At 36.7% G+C, this 21,292-nt stretch overlaps 1 protein-coding gene across 6 annotated transcripts; it reads right to left on the bottom strand.

Annotated features, from left to right (window-relative positions):
• Window positions 1-1,897: 1,897 nt before the first annotated feature.
• Window positions 1,898-19,822, bottom strand: ankrd24 (ankyrin repeat domain 24). 6 transcript variants are annotated; one of them, XM_059569566.1, is made up of 23 exons: window positions 19,763-19,822; window positions 13,707-13,837; window positions 13,519-13,607; window positions 13,379-13,443; window positions 13,249-13,306; window positions 13,074-13,144; window positions 12,778-12,884; window positions 11,785-11,960; window positions 11,290-11,318; window positions 10,488-10,568; window positions 9,618-9,718; window positions 9,340-9,459; window positions 8,978-9,014; window positions 8,721-8,871; window positions 8,469-8,623; window positions 6,261-6,427; window positions 4,816-5,501; window positions 4,390-4,727; window positions 3,829-4,062; window positions 3,553-3,729; window positions 2,864-3,019; window positions 2,284-2,349; window positions 1,898-2,203 (listed from the first exon to the last, which is right to left on the bottom strand). In XM_059569566.1, exons 1-23 carry the CDS (start codon window positions 19,796-19,798, stop codon window positions 2,132-2,134), a joined length of 3,303 nt encoding a protein of 1,100 aa, XP_059425549.1. In that variant the 5' UTR covers window positions 19,799-19,822; the 3' UTR covers window positions 1,898-2,131. The 6 variants fall into 6 exon arrangements, 4 of the variants coding, with proteins under 4 accessions (XP_059425549.1, XP_059425547.1, XP_059425548.1 ...); XM_059569564.1 differs by lacking the exon at window positions 19,763-19,822 and adding an exon at window positions 17,241-17,731; XM_059569565.1 differs by lacking the exons at window positions 8,978-9,014; window positions 19,763-19,822 and adding an exon at window positions 17,241-17,730 and having other exon boundaries at window positions 9,618-9,737.
• Window positions 19,823-21,292: the final 1,470 nt, after the last annotated feature.

A 21,292-nucleotide genomic window follows, 5' to 3' on the forward strand; every position in this document is an offset into this window, starting at 1 on the left:
TTGACAATAGTAAATTTTCCCTCAAAAATGTTGATGCTAATTGCTAATGCATCCCTTGCTAACTTTATTATTGGACCCTAAAAAGTAAATTCTCATCAATCCTGTAGATACGCTAGTAGCGAAGTGTAGTCTGGTGATGTGAAAAACAAAATTAGACAATGAAACTCATTGCGCATTACCAGTGAAGATAGCAGGAGAATCTGTCCATGTACAACTGAAAAAAGACAAAAGAAAAGAAAAAAAAACACCACAAACATCGGTATGGCATACACAAGTAGAAAGATTTGATGATGCGAAAAAGCATTTGGCACCATGTGGCTTTGGTACTTAGTAAAGTAAACAAAAAACAGCAATGCTAACGCTAGCTAACTACTGAATGCACCTTTAAGGTCCTCATATGTATTATTACGCTGTTTATCTGGACACAAAAGTCAACCACAAACATTTTTATATATATATATATATATATATATATATATACACATTTCAATAAATAGTTTGTAATGTCAAACCATCTTATTTCAACCTAAAAGCTGCTCTCTGGAGAAATGTCATCAACTGAAACCTGCCTCTATAAATGTAAAAATATTCTGCTTGTATAAAAAGAAGAGTCTGGCTCACTACATTGTATAAAGAACCACATTTTTTTGTCTTACCCCACTATCCAAAAAGAATATTCCAGTGCCTTAAAAGTTTTTATTTTTTACTTAAAAAATCCTTTCACTTACTTGGGGTTTATACATCCTTTCTGCATCCTTGTTTGTGTTATTAAGATCTTGTATGCCAGCAGCTACATTTGGTATAGCATAGCACACTACTCTATTAGAATATGGCAGAAATAGAAAGAATAGCCAGGGCTTTTCTAGTTAGCATATTTCAATTAGAGTCAGATAGTAGATGCTGTAGCTACATCATTCGGGTCCAAAAAGCATCTTTATCCTCTGACAAGCATTTAAAAGTATCCATGAGTTTTTTGTAAACAACATATAAATCACAGATATTTTGAAACACATACTTACAAGGCTCTTGCTCCAGTCTAGCAACTGACATTGAGATAAATGTTAATGCTAACGGCTAACTGTCTCCAGGTATTCTAGACCTCATTGCCACCACGAAAACTACTTTACTTTCTCAGGATGTTGTTTCTCCATGCTCTGTTACTCTGATCTAAAAGCATTCTCAATAAAACTGAACAGCAAGGGAAAAGTTAATGTTTGGTTTATTTTTTAAAGAAACAGTACTCCCAAAAGGCAAATGTTGCCATCATTGCCCATACGACTTGCAATGTTGGTCACAAGTCATATGGATTATTTTATGATTTTTTTGTTATTTTTGAGAGCTTGCCATTCAAATGTTTGTGGTCAGGTTTGATGCTTTTGAAAGAAGTCTCTAATGTACAACAAGTATGCATTTGTTTGTTGCTCCAGAATTTTTTTTTACTATTATCAATGATGAAAACAGTCATGCTATCTAATATTTCTGTGGAAACCATGATGCTTCTTTCAGCACCCTTTGATAATTAGAACATTCAAAAGAGTGGCATTTATTTAATAACAAATACCTTTCGTACCATAAATGACTTTTCTGTACCGTCCACCTTCATTGTATGGAAAAGAGCAGCTTGGACATTCTGCCAAGCATCTCCTTTTTTTTTAACAGAAGAAAAAATGAATACAGGTCCAACTGACTTAACAAAGTTGAATTTTACATGAAATATTACTCTGATTTTAAAAGGAAAAGAAACCTGTACTAACAGAAGTGCTCAGCTGTTTGTGATGAGAAAAAAATGCGTATTTTTAACACCACGGAAATTCATCATAACATACTTTTTTTCCACAAAGTAAATTTTGACATACAGTACTGTGAGAGGCCTGCAGAGAAAGTGTCAACCACACAGTTACAAAGAAAGGAACATCAGCAGCATTTCTCCGTTTATTGAAATGTGGTACAAAAGTATTTGTGTTGTCCCTCATAAATCATCACACACAGGAAATATAATCATCTCTATAATCATCTTCTCATCCACAGCTTCAGTGCCTCTTGTTGGCGGTACACAGTGGTGATATACTTCGGTTCAAGGGTACTTAAAGCAGTCACTTGAACTCTTTGTATTGCTGTCAGTTGCAAAGCACTAATTTTGACCTTTCTGTGTCATACGGAGGATTTGAAGCAAAAGTGCCTGAACCTCTTCATCCATCCGGCCCTGTTAAGCCATAAACAGTCACATAGGTATGTGTAACATAAGACGCTCCTGTAGATGTATGGTTGGGATTTGGGTCTCACCTGTACAGCAGCTAATAGATGAGAGCGATATACTGAAACGACAGTCTTGTGTTTGCGCTCCCAGTCCTGAGCACAAGATGAAAGGAAAGACTTTAGATGTGTGTTATTCATTTAAAAACACACACTTTTAAAAATAAAAGCTCTTTATTGGCAATCCATGGAATCTTTCCATGCCGCAAAAGGTTCTCTAGAGTGGAAAAAGGTTCTTGAGATCATTAAAATGTTCTTCACACTAAGAACAACATGGTTCTTTTCACTGAATGTTTTTTAGGGAAGCAAAATCGGTTCTTCTACACTCTTAAAAATGAAGGTTGCAAAAGGTGGTCTTCACAGCAATGCCACAGAATAACTTTTTTTGGATCCCCAAAGAACCTTTCCTTTAAAAGAACCTTTAGTTTCTTTATGTGAAGAACATTTAAAAAATCTGAAGAATTTTTGTTCCACTGTAAAGAACCTTTTGAGCAAGGTTCAAAGGATCTTACAGGTTCTTCATGGAACCATCAGTTATGCCCATAAAGAACCTTTATTTTTAAGTGTGTAATTATCAATAGGCTGATAAAGCAAGGAGCGTTACGCTCACCTGGAGTTGCTGTGTTAATGCGGTTACACGGTTCTGCAGTGCTAACTGTTGTCCAGGTATCCCTGAGGACGGTGGCGATGGAGAACGTGCCAGTGGAGGAGTCAAAGCCCCCAGAGCCTCCTTCAGATGAAAAACTTCCTTAGACAACTCTGTGATCTGCAGGAAAGTGGTAAGAAACCGTAAAAAGAACGAAACAAATGCCCATATCATGGATTTTTGCATCATTCACAGTGATCTGTGATAATGGACAGGCACTAAAGGGTTATTTTGATGGAATTTACTGATGCACTTCTCTGATTGGTGGAGTTTTTTCCAGAATTATGGGTAATGTAGTTTTTCACCACTAATGAACATGCTTATGTACTGATGACCTTAACAAATATATATAGCTTTGATTAAAAACTTTGTAGCTCACACTAGGTCTATCTTTATGGTTTATAAGCTGATAAAAATCAATTCTCCTATTGAAAAAATGAATGGCATTTTACTTCCAGAACCTGACTGCTGCACTCTATTCACAACTCCTCTCCTGTGGCCTCATGGGATAGTTAAGTGTCCATTAGATGTGCACTTCAGAGTCTCACTGGAGAGATACTGTTTTATCAATACTGTTAATTCGGACATACTACAGATTGTATAGTATGGAAGTAGGCATATTCGGATACAGCCAAGCTTTTTTTCCCTCACACCTTGCGGTCTTTCTCTTTTATGAGCCCCTGCGAGTCTTGGATGTCCTGGTGCAGCTGTTGGATGTGGGTGGACTCGGCCTGAAGATCCTCCAGCTGCTTTTTAACTGCCTCCAGCTGGGATTCAGCCACCTGACGCTCGCTCTTATTAAATAAAGCCTCCCTCTGCACCTGGAAAACCTGCGGAAGGAGACTTTTTTTTAAATAAAACTTGGCTTGTTTTTAACATGTGCAAATAGGTGGAGTGGAAACTGTCATAACATCAAGGACAACACACACCTCAGTGCAGGTCTTCTCGTGCTTGCGTGCTAGATCGGCTAATTGTGCCGTCAGAGTATTGATCTCAGCCTGAAGCGAGAGTCTCTGGGCCTCATTGTATTCTTTGGACACCAGTCCCTGTTCTAAAGCTTTCTGCGATCGCAGCTCTTTCAGTTCCGTCTCTTTTACACTCAGGGACTCCTGAGCCGCTCTTGCACTCTGCAGACTCTCTTCCAGAAAGCGCTCTAGCTCTGTCTGAAGTGAGGAAGAATCAAGCTCAGAAACCATAAGAGTGTCCAAACCTGCTCCTAGTGGGACAATGTCCTGCAGAACTTAACTCCAACTTGCCCTTACTCCTTAATTAGGGTTGGAGCTAAATTCTGCAGGACAGTGGCCCTCCAGGACCAGGAATGGACACCACTTTTCTATGCATAGGGGAAAAAGCATTTCTGTAGTATATTATTCTTTATTCAAATGCGTGTTTTAATTGAATCAAAGTGCTTTGTGAATAATTTTGATTGAGTCATTAAAAGGTTTCATTCGCAGATTGTACAATGCGACATTTTCCCAATTGTAACTTACTTTGACTTTATCATGTTCTTCCTTGCTAACCGAGTCTTTTTGCACAGCCTGCAGCTCGGACTCCAGTCTGGCGATCTCAGTTTGAGCTTGCTCACGCAGTGCCCGCTCTGCTTGGAGCTCTTTTTCTGTTTGCGCTAACTTCTGGGCTATTGCGGAGAGCACCTCCTGGTGTTTCAATAATGGTACTGCATCTCTCAGCTGTAGTGCATCCTGAGCTCGGCTTTCTCTCTCGGCACAAAGGCTGTCCAGAGCTTGTGCTGCCTCTTGCCTTGCAACTTCCAGCTCCTCCTGTATCGCCGCTAAGGTCCGTCCGCCTGGCGACAGGTGCAGGGAGTGCTCTGATTGGTCAAAAATGTGATTTATTTTTAAAGGCAGGAATCAAATGGTTATTTCGGAGAGTCTCAGAGGGACAACAAGTGCACTCACCAGATGCAATGGAAACCTCCGAGCTCTCGGAAGGGTCCTCGTCGTCTTCATCTTCACCAATCTGGGATGGAGGGCGGAGCCTTTCCAGCTCCAGTAAGGCTTGGTTGAGTCGGGTAGCCACTTCGGCTCGTTCTTGAGCTAGCTGGTTAAGCTGAAGACCCAAAGTGACCTGAACCTCCTCAAACTGACCTCGAGGGACGCTCTCCTTCAACAGCTGCTCAAGTTCTTCCACCCGTGCCTGCAACCTGTTCACCGGCGCTCCCTCGCCCTCCTTGTGCCCTGCTGTCTTGCATTGCTCCAGGGCTTTTTCCAGCTCTTCCACCCGCTTTTTAAGATTCACAACTGTCTTGTTCTCCTCCTCTCCCTCTTCTCCTTTCTCTTTATCCTGCAGATCTGCCTCAAGTTCAATCACCCTCTGTTTCAGCTGTTGGATGGTGTCATTGTCACCTTCACTAAGCCCCTCCCCATCTGTCTTTTTGCTAGCTAGCTCTGCCTCGAACTCCTGCTGGTTCTCCAGACTTGCCCCTTCCTCAGGGAACTTGGAGCCCCCTTCAGGCTTCGCTCCTGGTTCCTCCAGTGAATAGACCCCCAGACGCATCTGTTCTTTGAGTTCCCCTAACTCGGCCTGGGCTTGGGCCAGCTGTTCCTCCAGAGCTTTTTGATCTTTCTCCTCTTTCTCCTCAGATCTAAGGAAAGCAACCGTTAGGAAAGCACATTTTTTAATTACTCAACAGGTTTCATATGTGCATAAGTGACTGATATTAGTTTAGATTAGGTAAGTTCCAGTTTCAACTCCAACAACTTCCTAGTAATAGAGGTAAGAAATACCAGAGGCTAATAATATCACAATACTTAAGCCATGAAATTATATTATTGTGTAATTTATATTTTCAACTGCAGAATGTCAAGCAGACCGACTGACCAACATTGTTATAAAAAAACTCTCAATTGCATGCACCAGTATTGGCACAAAATGTTTTAGATTTTATTATTCAGAACCAAAATGTTTCATATTTGCTATTGTATAATAAAATATTGATACTTGGAATTCATGTATTGACACAATGTCGCCAAGCAAAATAATGTGATACTATAACATACTGATTTTGGTTATGGTTACGTTTCCTAATTTTCATTTACATAGGTTTATGTATTTTTTTTTTTAGGTAAGTGTACATTTTCTATCAATAGTGAAAGATTTTTTGTTCATTTTGAGGAAAGATTGTGTAAAATTAGGATTTACATTCTTTGCAGTTTTGCAATATAGCTGAATTCTGCAAAGACAAAAAAAAAAAAATAATAATAATAATTATTATTATTATTTCAGACAAAAATGCACCAAATGAATAGATACAGACAACATATACAGTAAAGTAAGTGCTTTCTGAATCATATCAAGAAAAGATTGACAAAATATTAGTCTGATCTAATTTTAACCATATTACCCAGGATCCTCTGCGACGCTTGAGGCTTCAGTTGAAGCCTGGGCTCTTGAGTATTTCTCCTGTAGTTCCTCAAACTCTCTCCTTAAAGATTCATACTGCGCAGTGGGAAAAAAATCTGGGCCCGAGCCTTGCATATCCGTGTCATCCTTCTCAAACATTTCCAGCATCTGCAGATCACAACACAATAGAGATAAAAATATTGCAATAATTAAGATATTTATTGGTTTTCTCTTTTAAAGACTGCACATGTAGTTGCCATATGTTGCCTCAGCCATTATCCTCATAGCGTTCTTTGATCTGTTTGTTTAACCCTGGACTTCAATCAAAATACAACCCAGTTTCGGAGGACCTTGCCAAACATGGCTGATTTATGTCAAATGTGCAGTTTTAAGTAATATATTTGCTACAAACACTTTCTACTAAGCTCATCTGAACAAGAAAACATGAGTTTGCCGCACATGTTCCCCTAACATTTTCCACAAGGGCTTTGTAAGTGGAATGCATTATTAGCACTTCACATACATGCCATGCTATTTTTACCAGAATGCAGTACCACACTGATCTGATCAGTGCTATTATAATGTCAGCTGTGATTTAGCTTTATAAATAAGCACTCTGTAATTAGGAATTGTGTGTCAAAGTATAATCTCAAAATGACTGAAACATCATTTATACAACCAACTAGTAATATGGTTTAAGGTTTATCACTTTTGAGGTGGCGCTGTTATCAAATTGATGTAGTGTGATCAGTGTGAGGTGACAATGGCACATACAAAATTTGGTGTAAATATGTCGAAGCTTTGATGAGATACAGCTTCAGAAGCAGTTTGGCATTACTCCAGCAAATTTGTTCATGCATTAAACAGAAACCGTTTCATCCACCTACACGAAGTCCATATTGAATTTGGTGAAAATCAAACCAGTGGTCTAGGAGGAGTTCGAAAAAGTAGGTTTTTAGAGAAAATCTAAAGGGAGGGTAAGGAAGTTTCGGCCGGTTATGGGAAAATTGGTATCAATGTTCTCGGCATGATCCAAAAAAATTATCAAACTCAGTATCATGATAATAGAAAAAACTAATCAAAAGCTATTAGAATTTTTTGAAATTCCACTAAATATATATATATATATATATATATTTTGGATCACAAGGTGGAGCTGCCCTAAAAGTTTTTGAGTACCTTCAGGGCATGCTACTGAAGACACATAATAAGTTCATTGACGATACACCAATGCTGTTGTAAAACATAGCATTTTTTGTCAAAATTTAAAATGGCTAATGCCCAAAATGGCCAACATTTTGGGCATTTGGGTTTTGTTCTATATCGTACTGAATCCTGTGAATTTTGGCCAAACCGTTCAGAATTTATAAGCAAAATATAGACATTTTTCATATCTCCTGACCACTAGGTGGCACTGTGCCGAAATTGTGCAGTTAGCCTCAGATCATGGTTGTCAAAACACGCACCAAGTTTGGTCTGGAATAAGCGTCACATCCACTTTGTGAGCTATTTGACAAATGGTTCAATTTTCATGACCTTTTGTTTCTTGCCCTTACAGTTCTAAAGATATTAGCACAAACGTGAGTGCAAATTTGGACAAGTGGTGGAGCTAGAGGGTTTGACTTAGAGACTCCAAATTAGGTGTGGTTAATGTTGGGGCTGTCCTCTATCAGTGTGCCAAATTTCTATGGGCTGCCTTAGATTTCCAGAGCAGAAGAATTAGAAGAAGAACCTTCGGTGCTTGGCCCCTAATAAATAAGAGATTATATATTTTCTTAGGTTAAATTTTTTATTTTATTCTAATGAATTTTTTTTTTACTTTGTTGTTACAATTAAGTTTAAAAATAAGTTAAAAATGAAGTGTATATTTTCAATGTTAATGAACAGTGATGAGAATGACTGTTGAGGATGCAAAAAATACAAAAGTAAAAACATCTATATCTGGGCTACATACATAAACAGCATCAGGTTGAACTAGCGCACGTGTTGTGTGTTCACATCTTTAAATCTCTAAAGCAGAAGAAGCAGGTCAGATGCAGTATGTGGTTAGTGCATATTTATCGTGCCCATCTGAATAACCTTTAAGAAGCTACTGAAAACACATAGAAACACAGACAATGAGGTCAGCGTTCTGTATGTGTGCGCATGCCTGTGATTTAGTGCTCTGCTTGCATTCTGCAAATGTGTGTTTAAAGGAGAGAAACTCCACCTGCACTTTGAGAACCAGGTCGGCATTCTGGTTGGTCAGTTCCTCCACTTTTCTTCGAAGCAGCTCTACAATGGCAGGATTCTCTTGAGATGCGCCCTCAGCCGGAGAATCAGCATCCAGACCTCGTGACTGCTTAGAAAGTAACTTCTCTGCTCCTGATGCGACATAAACAGAAATGTTCCACTTAATTAGCTCCAGGACTTTTTCCAGCTCTGCCACTCACTTTTGTGACAGGAAGTGTTCTTGGCTCACCTGGGAAGTCCAACATGTCATCTGAGTCCTCCGTGTCTTCAGAGTCACAGGTCACACCGCTCACCTGAGCCGCTCTCAACTCCTCCAGCTCGGCCAGCAGTCGGTCACGCTCGGCCTCAACCTCGCGCAGACGCTCTCTCAGAGAGTTTAGCTGCAGAACATTTTGATAGTTAGTAATAACTGCTATATGACAAAAATCCCACAAACTTAAAGGGACAGATTCCCCAAAAATGAAAAATCGGTCATAATTTACTCACCCACGAGTTGTTCCAAACCTGTATTAGTTTCTTTGTTCTGTTAAACACAAAATGAGATATTTCGAATAATGTTGTAAACCATTATCTTCCATAGTATATGGGGAAAAAAATTGTATGGAAGTCAATGGCTACAGAGTCAACTATTTTGGTTACCAACATTCTTCAAAATATCTTCTGTCTTCAGCAGACAAAAGAAACTCATACAAGCTTTTGTTGTGTGGTTTTTCTGTTATTGAGAGGAAAGCATGCAGCACATATTTACATATTCATCATATTACTTTTTATTTTTATTTTTAACCCCATTTTGTTTCCTTTCAGTGGAAATTGCTAGCACGTTTATTATAGTTAAAGAAGTGCAGTACCTCCTCCAGGGCTGTGGTGGCGCTGCTCTTCTGCTGCTCCAGAACCTTGATTTTCTGCAGCAGACGACCTCTCTCCAGCCTGAGCTTACGGATCTCTTCAAAGACTTCCTCGTCCTCCACCTGCCACACAAACACACATTGAAGAAATAGTCTTAACGCAGAAATAGTCACATGGAATACTGCGCAAATATGATGACCTGTGACTGCTGACTATGGGTTATGTTGGCCAAATTACAATTACAATTCGTTATAAGTTTTTCATATTGGTCATCACTCACAAGGTTCTCAGATGGGGGAAGTTGGGTCCTGGGGGCAGGAGAAGGCAGGGCGGGGCTCTGTGAGTCAGGTGATTGGGTGGGGACAGGCGTGCTTGAGCCGTCTGAGGAAGGGGGCGGGGCCTGCAGAATTATTAAGCATAAGCCATGCATATTTAACTAAAACAATGGATGTCCTTCAAAAACCATGTGTATGATACTAGTGCCCTATGACTTCTGTGATATTGAAAACACAAAAGGAATCATGGAATTCAGTCATAAAAATGGAACTGAAAATATAACAACGAATTTAATGGAATTTTGCATATTTCAGACGAATTAATCAAAAGGGCTCTGCACTTGATCAAACTGTGATGTGGACTAATGTTTGTAAATACAAAAGGAAAAAAATGATATTTAAATTTGAAGTTATATACTGTATTAATTAAAAAGAAAAAATTTAATTTGCGATAAAATAAAACTGATTTAACAGGGGTCAAGATTAAGAACAAATGAATCTGTGTTGCGCATGTGTTGTGAACAACTGTACTTCGTAATTTTTGAAAACATTCTCAAGTGTGCATAAATATGAACAATCCACACAATTATTACTTAATAAGACCCAGTGCCATGCATTTAAAGGAATAGTTATACAAAATGAAAAATCTGTCATACTTTTATGGTGTTTATTTCTACATTTGCAAGCTTGAAACAGAGCAGTGTAATCATTTATTAAAAAATGTTGTGTTCAACAGAAGAAGAAAAAAAAACATGAGGATGAGTAAATGATGACAGAATTTTCAATTTTGGGTGGACTATCTCTTTAAGAGCTTTTTTTTTTATGCTTTCCCTTTTTAAATTTCCCATTTCCATTCCATTCATGAATTCCAATACCTGAGCAGGAGATTTTGGAGGAGGAGGGGCTTTCCTTTTGCGGGGTGTGGTTCCACTAGATGGGGGATTGGGAGGAGGAGCCTGACGGTGTGGGCGGAGTTTCAAAGATGGACAAGTTAGTAAGCAAAGCAGCAGCAGCAGTGTTAGTTAGATTTGTAACATGTGCTTCTGTCTCCAAACTACTGATTCGACTTCTTAAAGGTGAAGTGCATACTTATGTGATGTTAAAAAGATAGTGTGCCATTTTTTTCTATGTTTAAGTACTTTTCTATTTTCCAACATGCAGAGACAACTATATGTAAAGATGTGGTCACATTCGCGAAATTAATTTTTATTAGTAATAGTGTAGCGACACATAAAGCACCAGTCACACAGAAATCACTCTCAAACCAAGCAGCTTTCTGTTGGTCAAAACAACAAATTTTTAGAACCTGTTGAGTGAAAATTATTTGCCCCCTTTGCAAAATTCACAATTGCACCGAATTACTATTAAAATTACAATTTTGCCTATGAAAATTTGCAGAAGACGACCACAATTTAAGACAATATTGGAGGAAATTTTAAAATATTTTTGTAATCCCACATGTTGCCACTAGGGGTCCAAACATTACACACTTCACCTTTAAATCAAGCTGTCTGGATACCACAGTTAAGATACTCTCAGATGTGTAATAAAATCAACTATATTTGTGAAAAATTGGTATTTTACAGCAGCATAATCCATCCCTGACCATCCTTGAGGATTTTCTGTAGGGTAGTTATTTGTATGCATGTGATAAAGTGTTGGGAGAGGTCTTTTAACAGTTACCTCTTCACTCGAACCCTCAGTGGCTGGGAATGCATGGGACAGAAATAAGAAACAGACAGCAGTGCGGTGAGACTCACACACACACACACACACACCATCACTCCAAACAAACTCACGTTCAAACACATAACTATATATAATCTTCCCGTTCCACCACATGCTCACAGTTGAATTAAAAAAAAAGGCAACATGAAAGCAGACAGGCAGCACATTTATCACTCTGTCAGGTGGTACGACCACAGGGGCCATTTATTAACACTGGGATCCATTTCCAACTCAGAGCGACATATGTTTCCAATCGGCCTTTGTAACTCGAGTTAGCAAACTTCTCTGTGTACCCAACTTAACATCTGCTTTTTAGTCTCTCCTCTCAGATTACGAGCGTATCCAAATGAATATGGGGGCCAAACATTAGAGAACCACTAGGGACCAGATGGTCCCTCTCTCTCGAAGGAATTAAAGGTGAGGACCAGATGTGTATGTGGTTACCTGCAGAAACGCCTATGTTCTGCAGAAGCTGGGTAATGTTGTGGTTGCCGGCGGTAATGCTGTAGTGGGCGGAGTTGTGGCCCAGGGCATCGGTAAGATGTGGGTTAGCTCCGCCTTTCAATAACACTTCTACAGTCTCCATGCTGTCACTCTCACAGGCCAACATCAATGCTGATCTGCCTCGAGAAAAGAAAAACACGAGTTGAAACCCAGATGTCCAATATACAGTATGAAATCCCCTAAGTATATTTTATCTATTTTTTCTGTTGAAAATGACATGACAGTTTTATTTTTCAAGATTAAACTGAAGGACTAAAAAAAAAAAGAAAAAAAAACATTTTCATTATATACATATATATATATATATATATATATATATATATATATATATGTGTGTAAAACAAATGATATTATATATCAGGGTAATTGTAGCTAAGTAAAACTAAAACCTATAATCGACTATTGTTACTTGATATAAAATGAACTGGAATAACAAATAAAATATAGAAAAATATAGAAAACTTGTTTTAATTCAGCTAGTTGCTGAGGCACAATTTCTATCAATTTTTATTTAAAGTTGATGTACTAAAAGAAAAACCTGAAAAAAACCTAATGAAAATACAAAATAATAATAATAAAACTTTAAAATCAGAATAGAATATAAACAAATAACAAAAAATTCAAAAAGTTAATAAAAGCTATAATAGTATCTCTGCCAAAATGAAAGATATATTTTCCCCCCTGCTAAATACTTCTATTTCGATTTAAGTGATTTTACTTTTAGTCATTTTCAACTTCAGCTTATTTTATTTCAGTTAGTTGCAAACACAACATTTCTAATTTTTTTTTTTTCATCTAATATGCATATCTTATTTGATTTAAAAAATGCAGTAATTTCCAATTTGGTAAAAATAATATGAATTAAATCAAAACTACATTTTCAATCTTTTGTGCACTTTATTTTGTATACAAGCTGTTTAAAGTATACCCAACCTGCCCTGGCTGTCCTGTATATTAGGATTGGCTCCTCGTTCCAAAAGAAAGGCACAAAGTTCGACTCTGCTCATCTGGGCAGATAGAATCAATGGAGTTGACCCATCCTACGAGAAAACAATAAGTTAAACCTCAACTCACTGTACTTAACATTTGGCAGATACTTCTCAGTGTCCCTATGGATACATGCATACTAATAAAAAGCATATCCTGAATGTCACTTCAGATTAAATCTACTGCCAAATGTACACATATAAATAATCCTTTTACTCTGTGTTGTGTTCTGTTGAACTTACTCCATCTTGAACATCAAGGTTGGCTTTAAAGTCCCACAGAATCTCAGTGCAGGACAAGCAGCCACTTACAGCTGCACAAAGACAAAGACAGAACAACATCTGAACCAACAACAGCCTCGTGCTAACGTCCAGATGCAATGTTCAAACGTTTGAATACTGGAAGAGTTTTTATTACCAGCATGGTGTAAGGACGTCCTCCCAAAACTGTCTGTGGCTTCAACAGGCATCCTCTCCTGCAGAATGAACATTATAACTATACTACTTCAGCATCGGCTCTTTCTAGGACTTTCCTTCATGACTCCTACCTGAAGAAGCCTCTTTAGACAATCTGACTGTCCATTCTTAGCAGCAAGATGGAGAGCATTAAACCCTACAGAGAGAAATGAATGCATCTCTTTGAGACCTACAGTAGAAGAACCTTCATTACTAGTACACTAAACCGTACCAGTGCCGTCTGTTACACTGATGTCCACCCCATGAGAGAGGATGACCTCCAGACATTCCAACCGTCCTCGAGACGCACAAAGATGGAACCTGTGAAATTAGCCATTTCTGTCATTGCTCATGTGCTATTGCTTGTCAAGTAATTAAATAGATTTACAATATTTAAGTTGAAATCAGAGGTCCACTCACGCTGATTTGCCCTCCGAGTCCAGTTTGGACGGGCAGAGAGCTTTCTTCACCAGCAGGGTGGCAACTTTTTCTGGGTCATTCTGCTCTACAGCCTGCAACAACCTGTCATCTGTCTTACTCCAGTCCTGACTCTAAAAACACACAAGACACATTATATTAACACAAACACACATTTTTTATTTTATTTTATACTTTCCATATTTGACCAAAATCTACTACACAAGTTATACATTGTCAAATTCTTCAAATACAGTAACATGAAATCATTTTCTTTAGCAGTGTTTTTAAAGTTTTGTAAATGTGCTTTTAAATGAACAAGATACATTTTTGTATTTAAAAAAAAAAAAAAAACTGTCAATAGCACATTTGTGAAATGGCATGTTGTTGTGTCATTACCACGAGATGTCACATTATCCAAAACAACAAAATATTTACAGATACATATAGAGCAGCACCAAATTAAGAATTTGGTCCCACTACTTATTATTTTGTAACCACATTCCCTCATTTTAGTCAAATTGTGCTGGTGTTGTACAAAATCGTCCCTTTTTTTAAGTATATGGCAACCATGTTTTACTAACTAGTTCCCTCCTTTTAATTAAATCGTGAACATGTTGTATTAACATGTACTTTGTTTTTTATTAAATCGCAACCACATTGTACAAGTGTGTTCCCTTGTTTTAGTTTTACTGACTCATTCATTCAAGCTGAATTGTGAACACATTAAACAAATGGGAATTGACTGGCAACCGACTTCTTGTTTACACTTTTACGCACGTGCCCAGTGTGGATGAATGGTCACGTCACACGTGACATACGTTTTCGGTTATGTAGTGTAGACGGAGATCGTTTCTGAAACGCAGCTAAAACACCAGTGTAAACGCGGATCGTTTTAATTCTAAAATGCCAGTTTAAAACTAAAATGGGAAAACGTGTAAACGGTTCAGGAGAGAACTTTTAATTATTTTGCATGTCCCCAAATTAAAGATTTAAACCTTTTTTTATGTCTGGTCCATACAAAAAATAGTTTTGTCCATGAATTTGTTTGTATGAGTTTGAATTTTCCAGTCTGATTTTTATTCCCAGTCCGCCCCTCCTGTAAATGAATGGCAAAGACATGGTTTCATTTACAACCCGAATTCCGGAAAAGTTGGGACGTTTTTTAAATTTTAATAAAATGAAAACTAAAAGACTTTCAAATCACATGAGCCAATATTTTGTTCACAATAGAACATAGATAACATAGCAAATGTTTAAACTGAGGAAGTTTACAATTTTATGCACAAAATGAGCTCATTTCAATTTTGATTTCTGCTACAGGCCTCAAAATAGTTGGGACGGGGCATGTTTACCATGGTGTAGCATCTCCTTTTCTTTTCAAAACAGTTTGAAGACGTCTAGGCATTGAGGCTATGAGTTGCTGGAGTTTTGCTGATGGAATTTGGTCCCATTCTTGCCTTATATAGATTTCCAGCTGCTGAAGAGTTCGTGGTCGTCTTTGACGTATTTTTCGTTTAATGATGCGCCAAATGTTCTCTATAGGTGAAAGATCTGGACTGCAGACAGGCCAGGTTAGCACCCGGACTCTTCTACGACGAAGCCATGCTGTTGTTATAGCTGCAGTATGTGGTTTTGCATTGTCCTGCTGAAATAAACAAGGCCTTCCCTGAAATAGACGTTGTTTGGAGGGAAGCATATGTTGCTCTAAAACCTTTATATACCTTTCAGCATTCACAGAGCCTTCCAAAACATGCAAGCTGCCCATACCGTATGCACTTATGCACCCCCATACCATCAGAGATGCTGGCTTTTGAACTGAACACTGATAACATGCTGGAAGGTCTCCCTCCTCTTTAGCCCGGAGGACACGGCGTCCGTGATTTCCAACAAGAATGTCAAATTTGGACTCGTCTGACCATAAAACACTATTCCACTTTGAAATAGTCCATTTTAAATGAGCCTTGGCCCACAGGACACGACGGCGCTTCTGGACCATGTTCACATATGGCTTCCTTTTTGCATGATAGAGCTTTAGTTGGCATCTGCTGATGGCACGGCGGATTGTGTTTACCGACAGTGGTTTCTGAAAGTATTCCTGGGCCCATTTAGTAATGTCATTGACACAATCATGCCGATGAGTGATGCAGTGTCATCTGAGAGCCCGAAGACCACGGGCATCCAATAAAGGTCTCCGGCCTTGTCCCTTACGCACAGAGATTTCTCCAGTTTCTCTGAATCTTTTGATGATGTTATGCACTGTAGATGATGAGATTTGCAAAGCCTTTGCAATTTGACGTTGAGGAACATTGTTTTTAAAGTTTTCCACAATTATTTTACGCAGTCTTTCACAGATTGGAGAGCCTCTGCCCATCTTTACTTCTGAGAGACTCTGCTTCTCTAAGACAAAGCTTTTATAGCTAATCATGTTACAGACCTGATATCAATTAACTTAATTAATCACTAGATGTTCTCCCAGCTGAATCTTTTCAAAACTGCTTGCTTTTTTAGCCATTTGTTGCCCCCGTGCCAACTTTTTTGAGACCTGTAGCAGGCATTAAATTTTAAATGAGCTAATTAAGTGGATAAAAGTGTAAAATTTCTCAGTTTAAACATTTGCTACGTTATCTATGTTCTATTGTGAATAAAATATTGGCTCATGTGATTTGAAATTCCTTTAGTTTTCATTTTATTAAAATTTAAAAAACGTCCCAACTTTTCCGGAATTCGGGTTGTACTACACATAGGCCTACTGAAGCTCACAGTGTTTTCAACCTCTGCTGCCTCAATATAGGAGTACACGAGCACATAAACATAATTTCTAGAACTGCTCTGTGTAACTGTATTTAAGTTGATGTATATGCTTTTATTTATTATTCTTTAATTTTCACAAATTTAGAAAAGTAATCAAAAAGTACTCAAAAGTAATTAGTTACATTACTTTAATAAAGTAATTGAAAAAGTTACACCACTATTACATTTTAAACAGGGTAACTTGTAATCTGTAACCTATTACATTTCCAAAGTAACCTTCCCAACACTGCATTGTACATATTCATTCCCTCTTTTCATTAAATTGTGAACATGTTGTACAGATTAATTCCCTTGTTTTAGTGAAATAAGTTGAATAAACTTGTTTATTCGTTTAAGTTAAATTGTGAGCACATTTACAAATACATTTTCTCTTTAGTTACCCTGCAAACACAATAAATCGCGACCGTGTTGTTATAATTTGGTCCTTTATTTTAGTTCAGTTGTGACCACATTGTACAAATTTGTTTGCTCATGTTAGGTAAATCAATACCAGATTAAATCATGGCCATGCTGTACGAATTTGTTCCCACAATATACATAAAACAAACTAATTAATAAATTCGTTTTTTTTTTGCACATCTTAGGTAATTTTGCTTGTGTTTTCCTGCTCCATTCTGCTCCATTTATCTCGTTTTAAGGTTTTTATTGATATTTTTACCTAAAAAAAAAACCATAACATGTCCATGTGTTCTGTATAGCCTCACTAGGAGGGCCTGTACATACCGTAATCACGCCGTAACACATGCAGAAGCTTTTCATTGGGCTAAAGATGACATGAGGATCCATAGAGCTCAGAGGACGTGTGAAACCTCTGCTTCTGTCCACGACCCATCCACTCTATGTGCTCTCAACAAGGACGATAAATACTTTCGCAAAAAAAGTTCAAATGAACTGAACCTGAACACAACCACTCCTCACGCTACCAAAGCCCTCAGAAAACAGCCAAGGTTATAACTTTGTGTCTAATCTGTCTGTAAGACGAAGGCCTAAACGCTACTAATTCTGATTATATATCCGATTGCTGAAATCTGTCCTGCAAATGCAGCTTTGTCGTGTGCAACTCTTGCTATGCCGTCCTGTTCTGCTGTCTGCAGAGATATACGGCACACACTGCAGTCACTGCCTGGCGCACACACACACACACACACACCTCCCTGTCCCGTTGTCCTTCTTTTTTACTCTCTATCCCAATTCTGTCTCACTTCTCTGCAACCACCATAGGTTTTACCGTCCACACACTGTTCCCTACGTCTCACGTCGCGGCTAATCGTCCTCTGTTCCCAAAGCTACTGTATTAGCATCAGGGGACGGTGAGAACTCAGCAAACACAACAGCGAAATACACAGTCAGCAATCAGACTAAACGAGGTATAAAAATACCCACAGATTGTGTTCTGCAACCCCTCCCAGTGACTAGAAGTGCTTAGTAGTGTATCACTTTTATGCTAAGTCAGTCTGATTGAAACACTTCCTGTGATGCCATACAGATGCTGTAGAACAACAATATTGTGATTTTTAGTCAATGTTTGTTAGCTTCGAGGTCAGTTATATGCTAATGCACTCCTAAAAGTTGATAAAACTAGATTTTAGCAAATATTGGCATGTTGATGCAGTTTTCTTGTTATAAATATTGATGACTCATCTTTCTTACATATAGGCATAGCAATATTTTTGACTGAAATGCTCTTTTGAACTCTACTATTAGAGGAGAACTGGGCCGGTTGGGTAAAGTATTTCACTTCTGTAATGTGACATGTTTCGAGTTAAACATTCACCAATATTAACAAATGTAGGTCAGGATGTGATTCTTAACCTCATCTGGATCATGACAACTTGTCTCCAATTTTTGCAATAGATAAAAAAAAATAAACAAAGAAATACTTATTGTTATTGCTTATTACCACTAAACATATTAACAAGCTTTTGTCAATGCTAAAATTAAAAACGCTGAGATTAAGTAAAATATAAATACAAGATAGAGAACTTTAATGAAAGAACTTAAATTAATAATTTAAAGTGAAAAAATAACAAAGATGACAAAGGCACATAACAAAATTATTAAAGAATTAAATGAAAACTGAAAATATAAGATTTTCAGTTTTCATTTTATTAATAAATATTATTTTATTAATAAATAGTATTATATTAATAAACAGTGTGTATGTATGTATGTATGTATGTATACTAAAATTACACTGTTATCATTACTGTGACTTGCAAAAAACAATTAATAATTTATATTTATATTCATTTTAAGAATTTATATTTATTATAATTTATATGTATTTATTTTAGATGCTTTTGTTTGTTATTTATGTATTATTATTACACAGTTTTTTTATAATTATTTATTTATTTTTATATAATACATACACTGCATTATATTTTATCTATTGTGAAACACCATTTATATACGTTTATATTTGCTATTTATATATTATTCTTGCATATGCATAATTCTTATATATATATATATATATATATATATATATATATATATATACATGCATTAGTAAATAGTACTGTAATCTACTGTAATGCATAAAATATATTGCATTTTATTTAATTTTTGTCTATTGAGAATCACTACTGAGAATAATAGAAATGATGGGGAAATCTGTTTAAATATCCTTTATGCAAAATACAAAGGAATATAAAATAAAACATAAAATTAGCTTTATTATTTTTTCCCCACCCATTCAGACGAATAAAACTTTTCTAACACACATATATCTTTCTTTGACTTCATGACCCCACCGACAGCAGACAGTATGTGGACATCTAACCCAGACCTGAAGTTTGTTCAGAACACATCCAGCTCACTTTCTCTACCCTACAGTGGCTCATCTATCCGTGCATCCCAACACAACACGAGGATGGTGTATTCGCCTTCACACACTGGGCTCAGATCCAATAATATAATGTGTTATGAATATTAGTGAATATGAAGGTCCATAAAAGCATCTAATTATGAAGAGCACAGAATACATCATATCCTGAGTCTGAGTGAATGAATGTGTTTCAATAATTGAACACAATAGTCGAGGTCTCTGGTTACAGATGTCTTCAACTGCTAAACACGTTTGCTCATACAAAGTCACAAGTCACCAAAATACTTAAGATATCTAACAACCTGAATACTATATATATATATATATAAAGTTCTGTAAACATAATGGCTCATATTAATAGACACACATACTTAAGTAAGAAGACTAGCACACTTAGCACATGACAGGCTCTTACCTCTGACTTCTTGAACTTTGCTTTTAATGTTTTCATCTTGTTTTAAATTATGTTCATGAGCTGTTATGAATAAAACACATTTAAAAAAAATGTACATTAGGAAATTAAAATATATCCTGTTTTACAAACACATGCGTCATTTAAGTCTCATAAAATGTGAATAAATACAAAAGTTTCTGTGAATAATTTGTTCCATAAGTATGGCATTAAGTCGAAAGCAGCTTTGCGTCGTTGTTTATTTTAGTATAATTATTTATTTTGAATAATTATTCTTGCTCTAAGCATATTTTTGATGGAGACTCAACACTACAAGTCATAGAAACACATAAGCTTTATACAGAGGGCATTAAATAAAACTAGATCAATGCAGAATGACTTACATTCAGTGTTTGATGGGATTCTTCGGCGTTCCTCAGGTCTGCTGTATGGATGTACTGTGGTGGGATGCCCTGACGTCATTTGCAGACTTCACGCCTGTCCAATCAGCGGTGAGGGGCGGGCAGTAGCGTCTTGATTGACAGATCCGCGCACCGCATGTTTCAAACTTCAGGAGTCTGGTGAGCATCACCGAGACGGGCCTTTTTCCCCTGATATAAAACAGTGTTAAATAATACAATAAGGTTTCTGACTTTAATATAAATTATTTAAGATATAAAAATGCTAAAAATAAATATAAGCCAATCAGATGAAAGCGTTTCACCTGACGTGTCTCAAATATTGCTTTGCATCGACAGGAAACTCATTTGAAGCAGATATGATTATTTTCTTTTAGCTGGTGAGTATTATGCTATATTTTAATTCATTTACCCACCCATTGTATTATCGATTATATAGTTGATTATTTAAAAAGTGCATATAAATTACTGAAATTATGTTGTTACTGTAAGATATATTGTTAAAAATAAGTACATCATAAAATTAGTGAGGAGAGTGTGCACGTGGACATTATGTGGCACATATGTAGCGAGTCAGAGGTGACAATACACATGAGTGACCGCGTGAGGGCGATATAAGCCCAAACATTCTTGCAGTACAACACAATAGGAAATATAAAATCCAATGTATATATGCAATATATTTTATATTACAATGTCAAATATACAGCATTATGTATTTTACATATAAAATAATGTGAAATAAGTTGAATTATACAACAATGTATATATGTGTGTGTTTGTGTGTATGTGTGTGTATATATATATATATATATATATATATATATATATATATATATATATATATATATATATATATATATATATATATATATATATAATAAAACTGCTAAAAAGGACCTGAAAATATATTTAAAAATATAAACTGTAAAATACTATAATACTGTTAAAATATTTCATTATGGTATTACTTCTCATTTTCCAGAAGTAGGTCTTATACATATTGTGTATGTAAAAGTTACTTTTATTCCAGATTTACTTTTCATAAATCAAAAACTGTGATTAGCCTCAGATACAAAAAAAGAAAGAAAAAAAGCATTTGCCCTGCTAAAGCATTAATAAAAAAAAAAAAAAA

The sequence above is a fragment of the Carassius carassius genome, chromosome 16, assembly GCF_963082965.1.
Source record: "Carassius carassius chromosome 16, fCarCar2.1, whole genome shotgun sequence".
NCBI classification, from domain to species: Eukaryota; Metazoa; Chordata; class Actinopteri; order Cypriniformes; family Cyprinidae; genus Carassius; species Carassius carassius.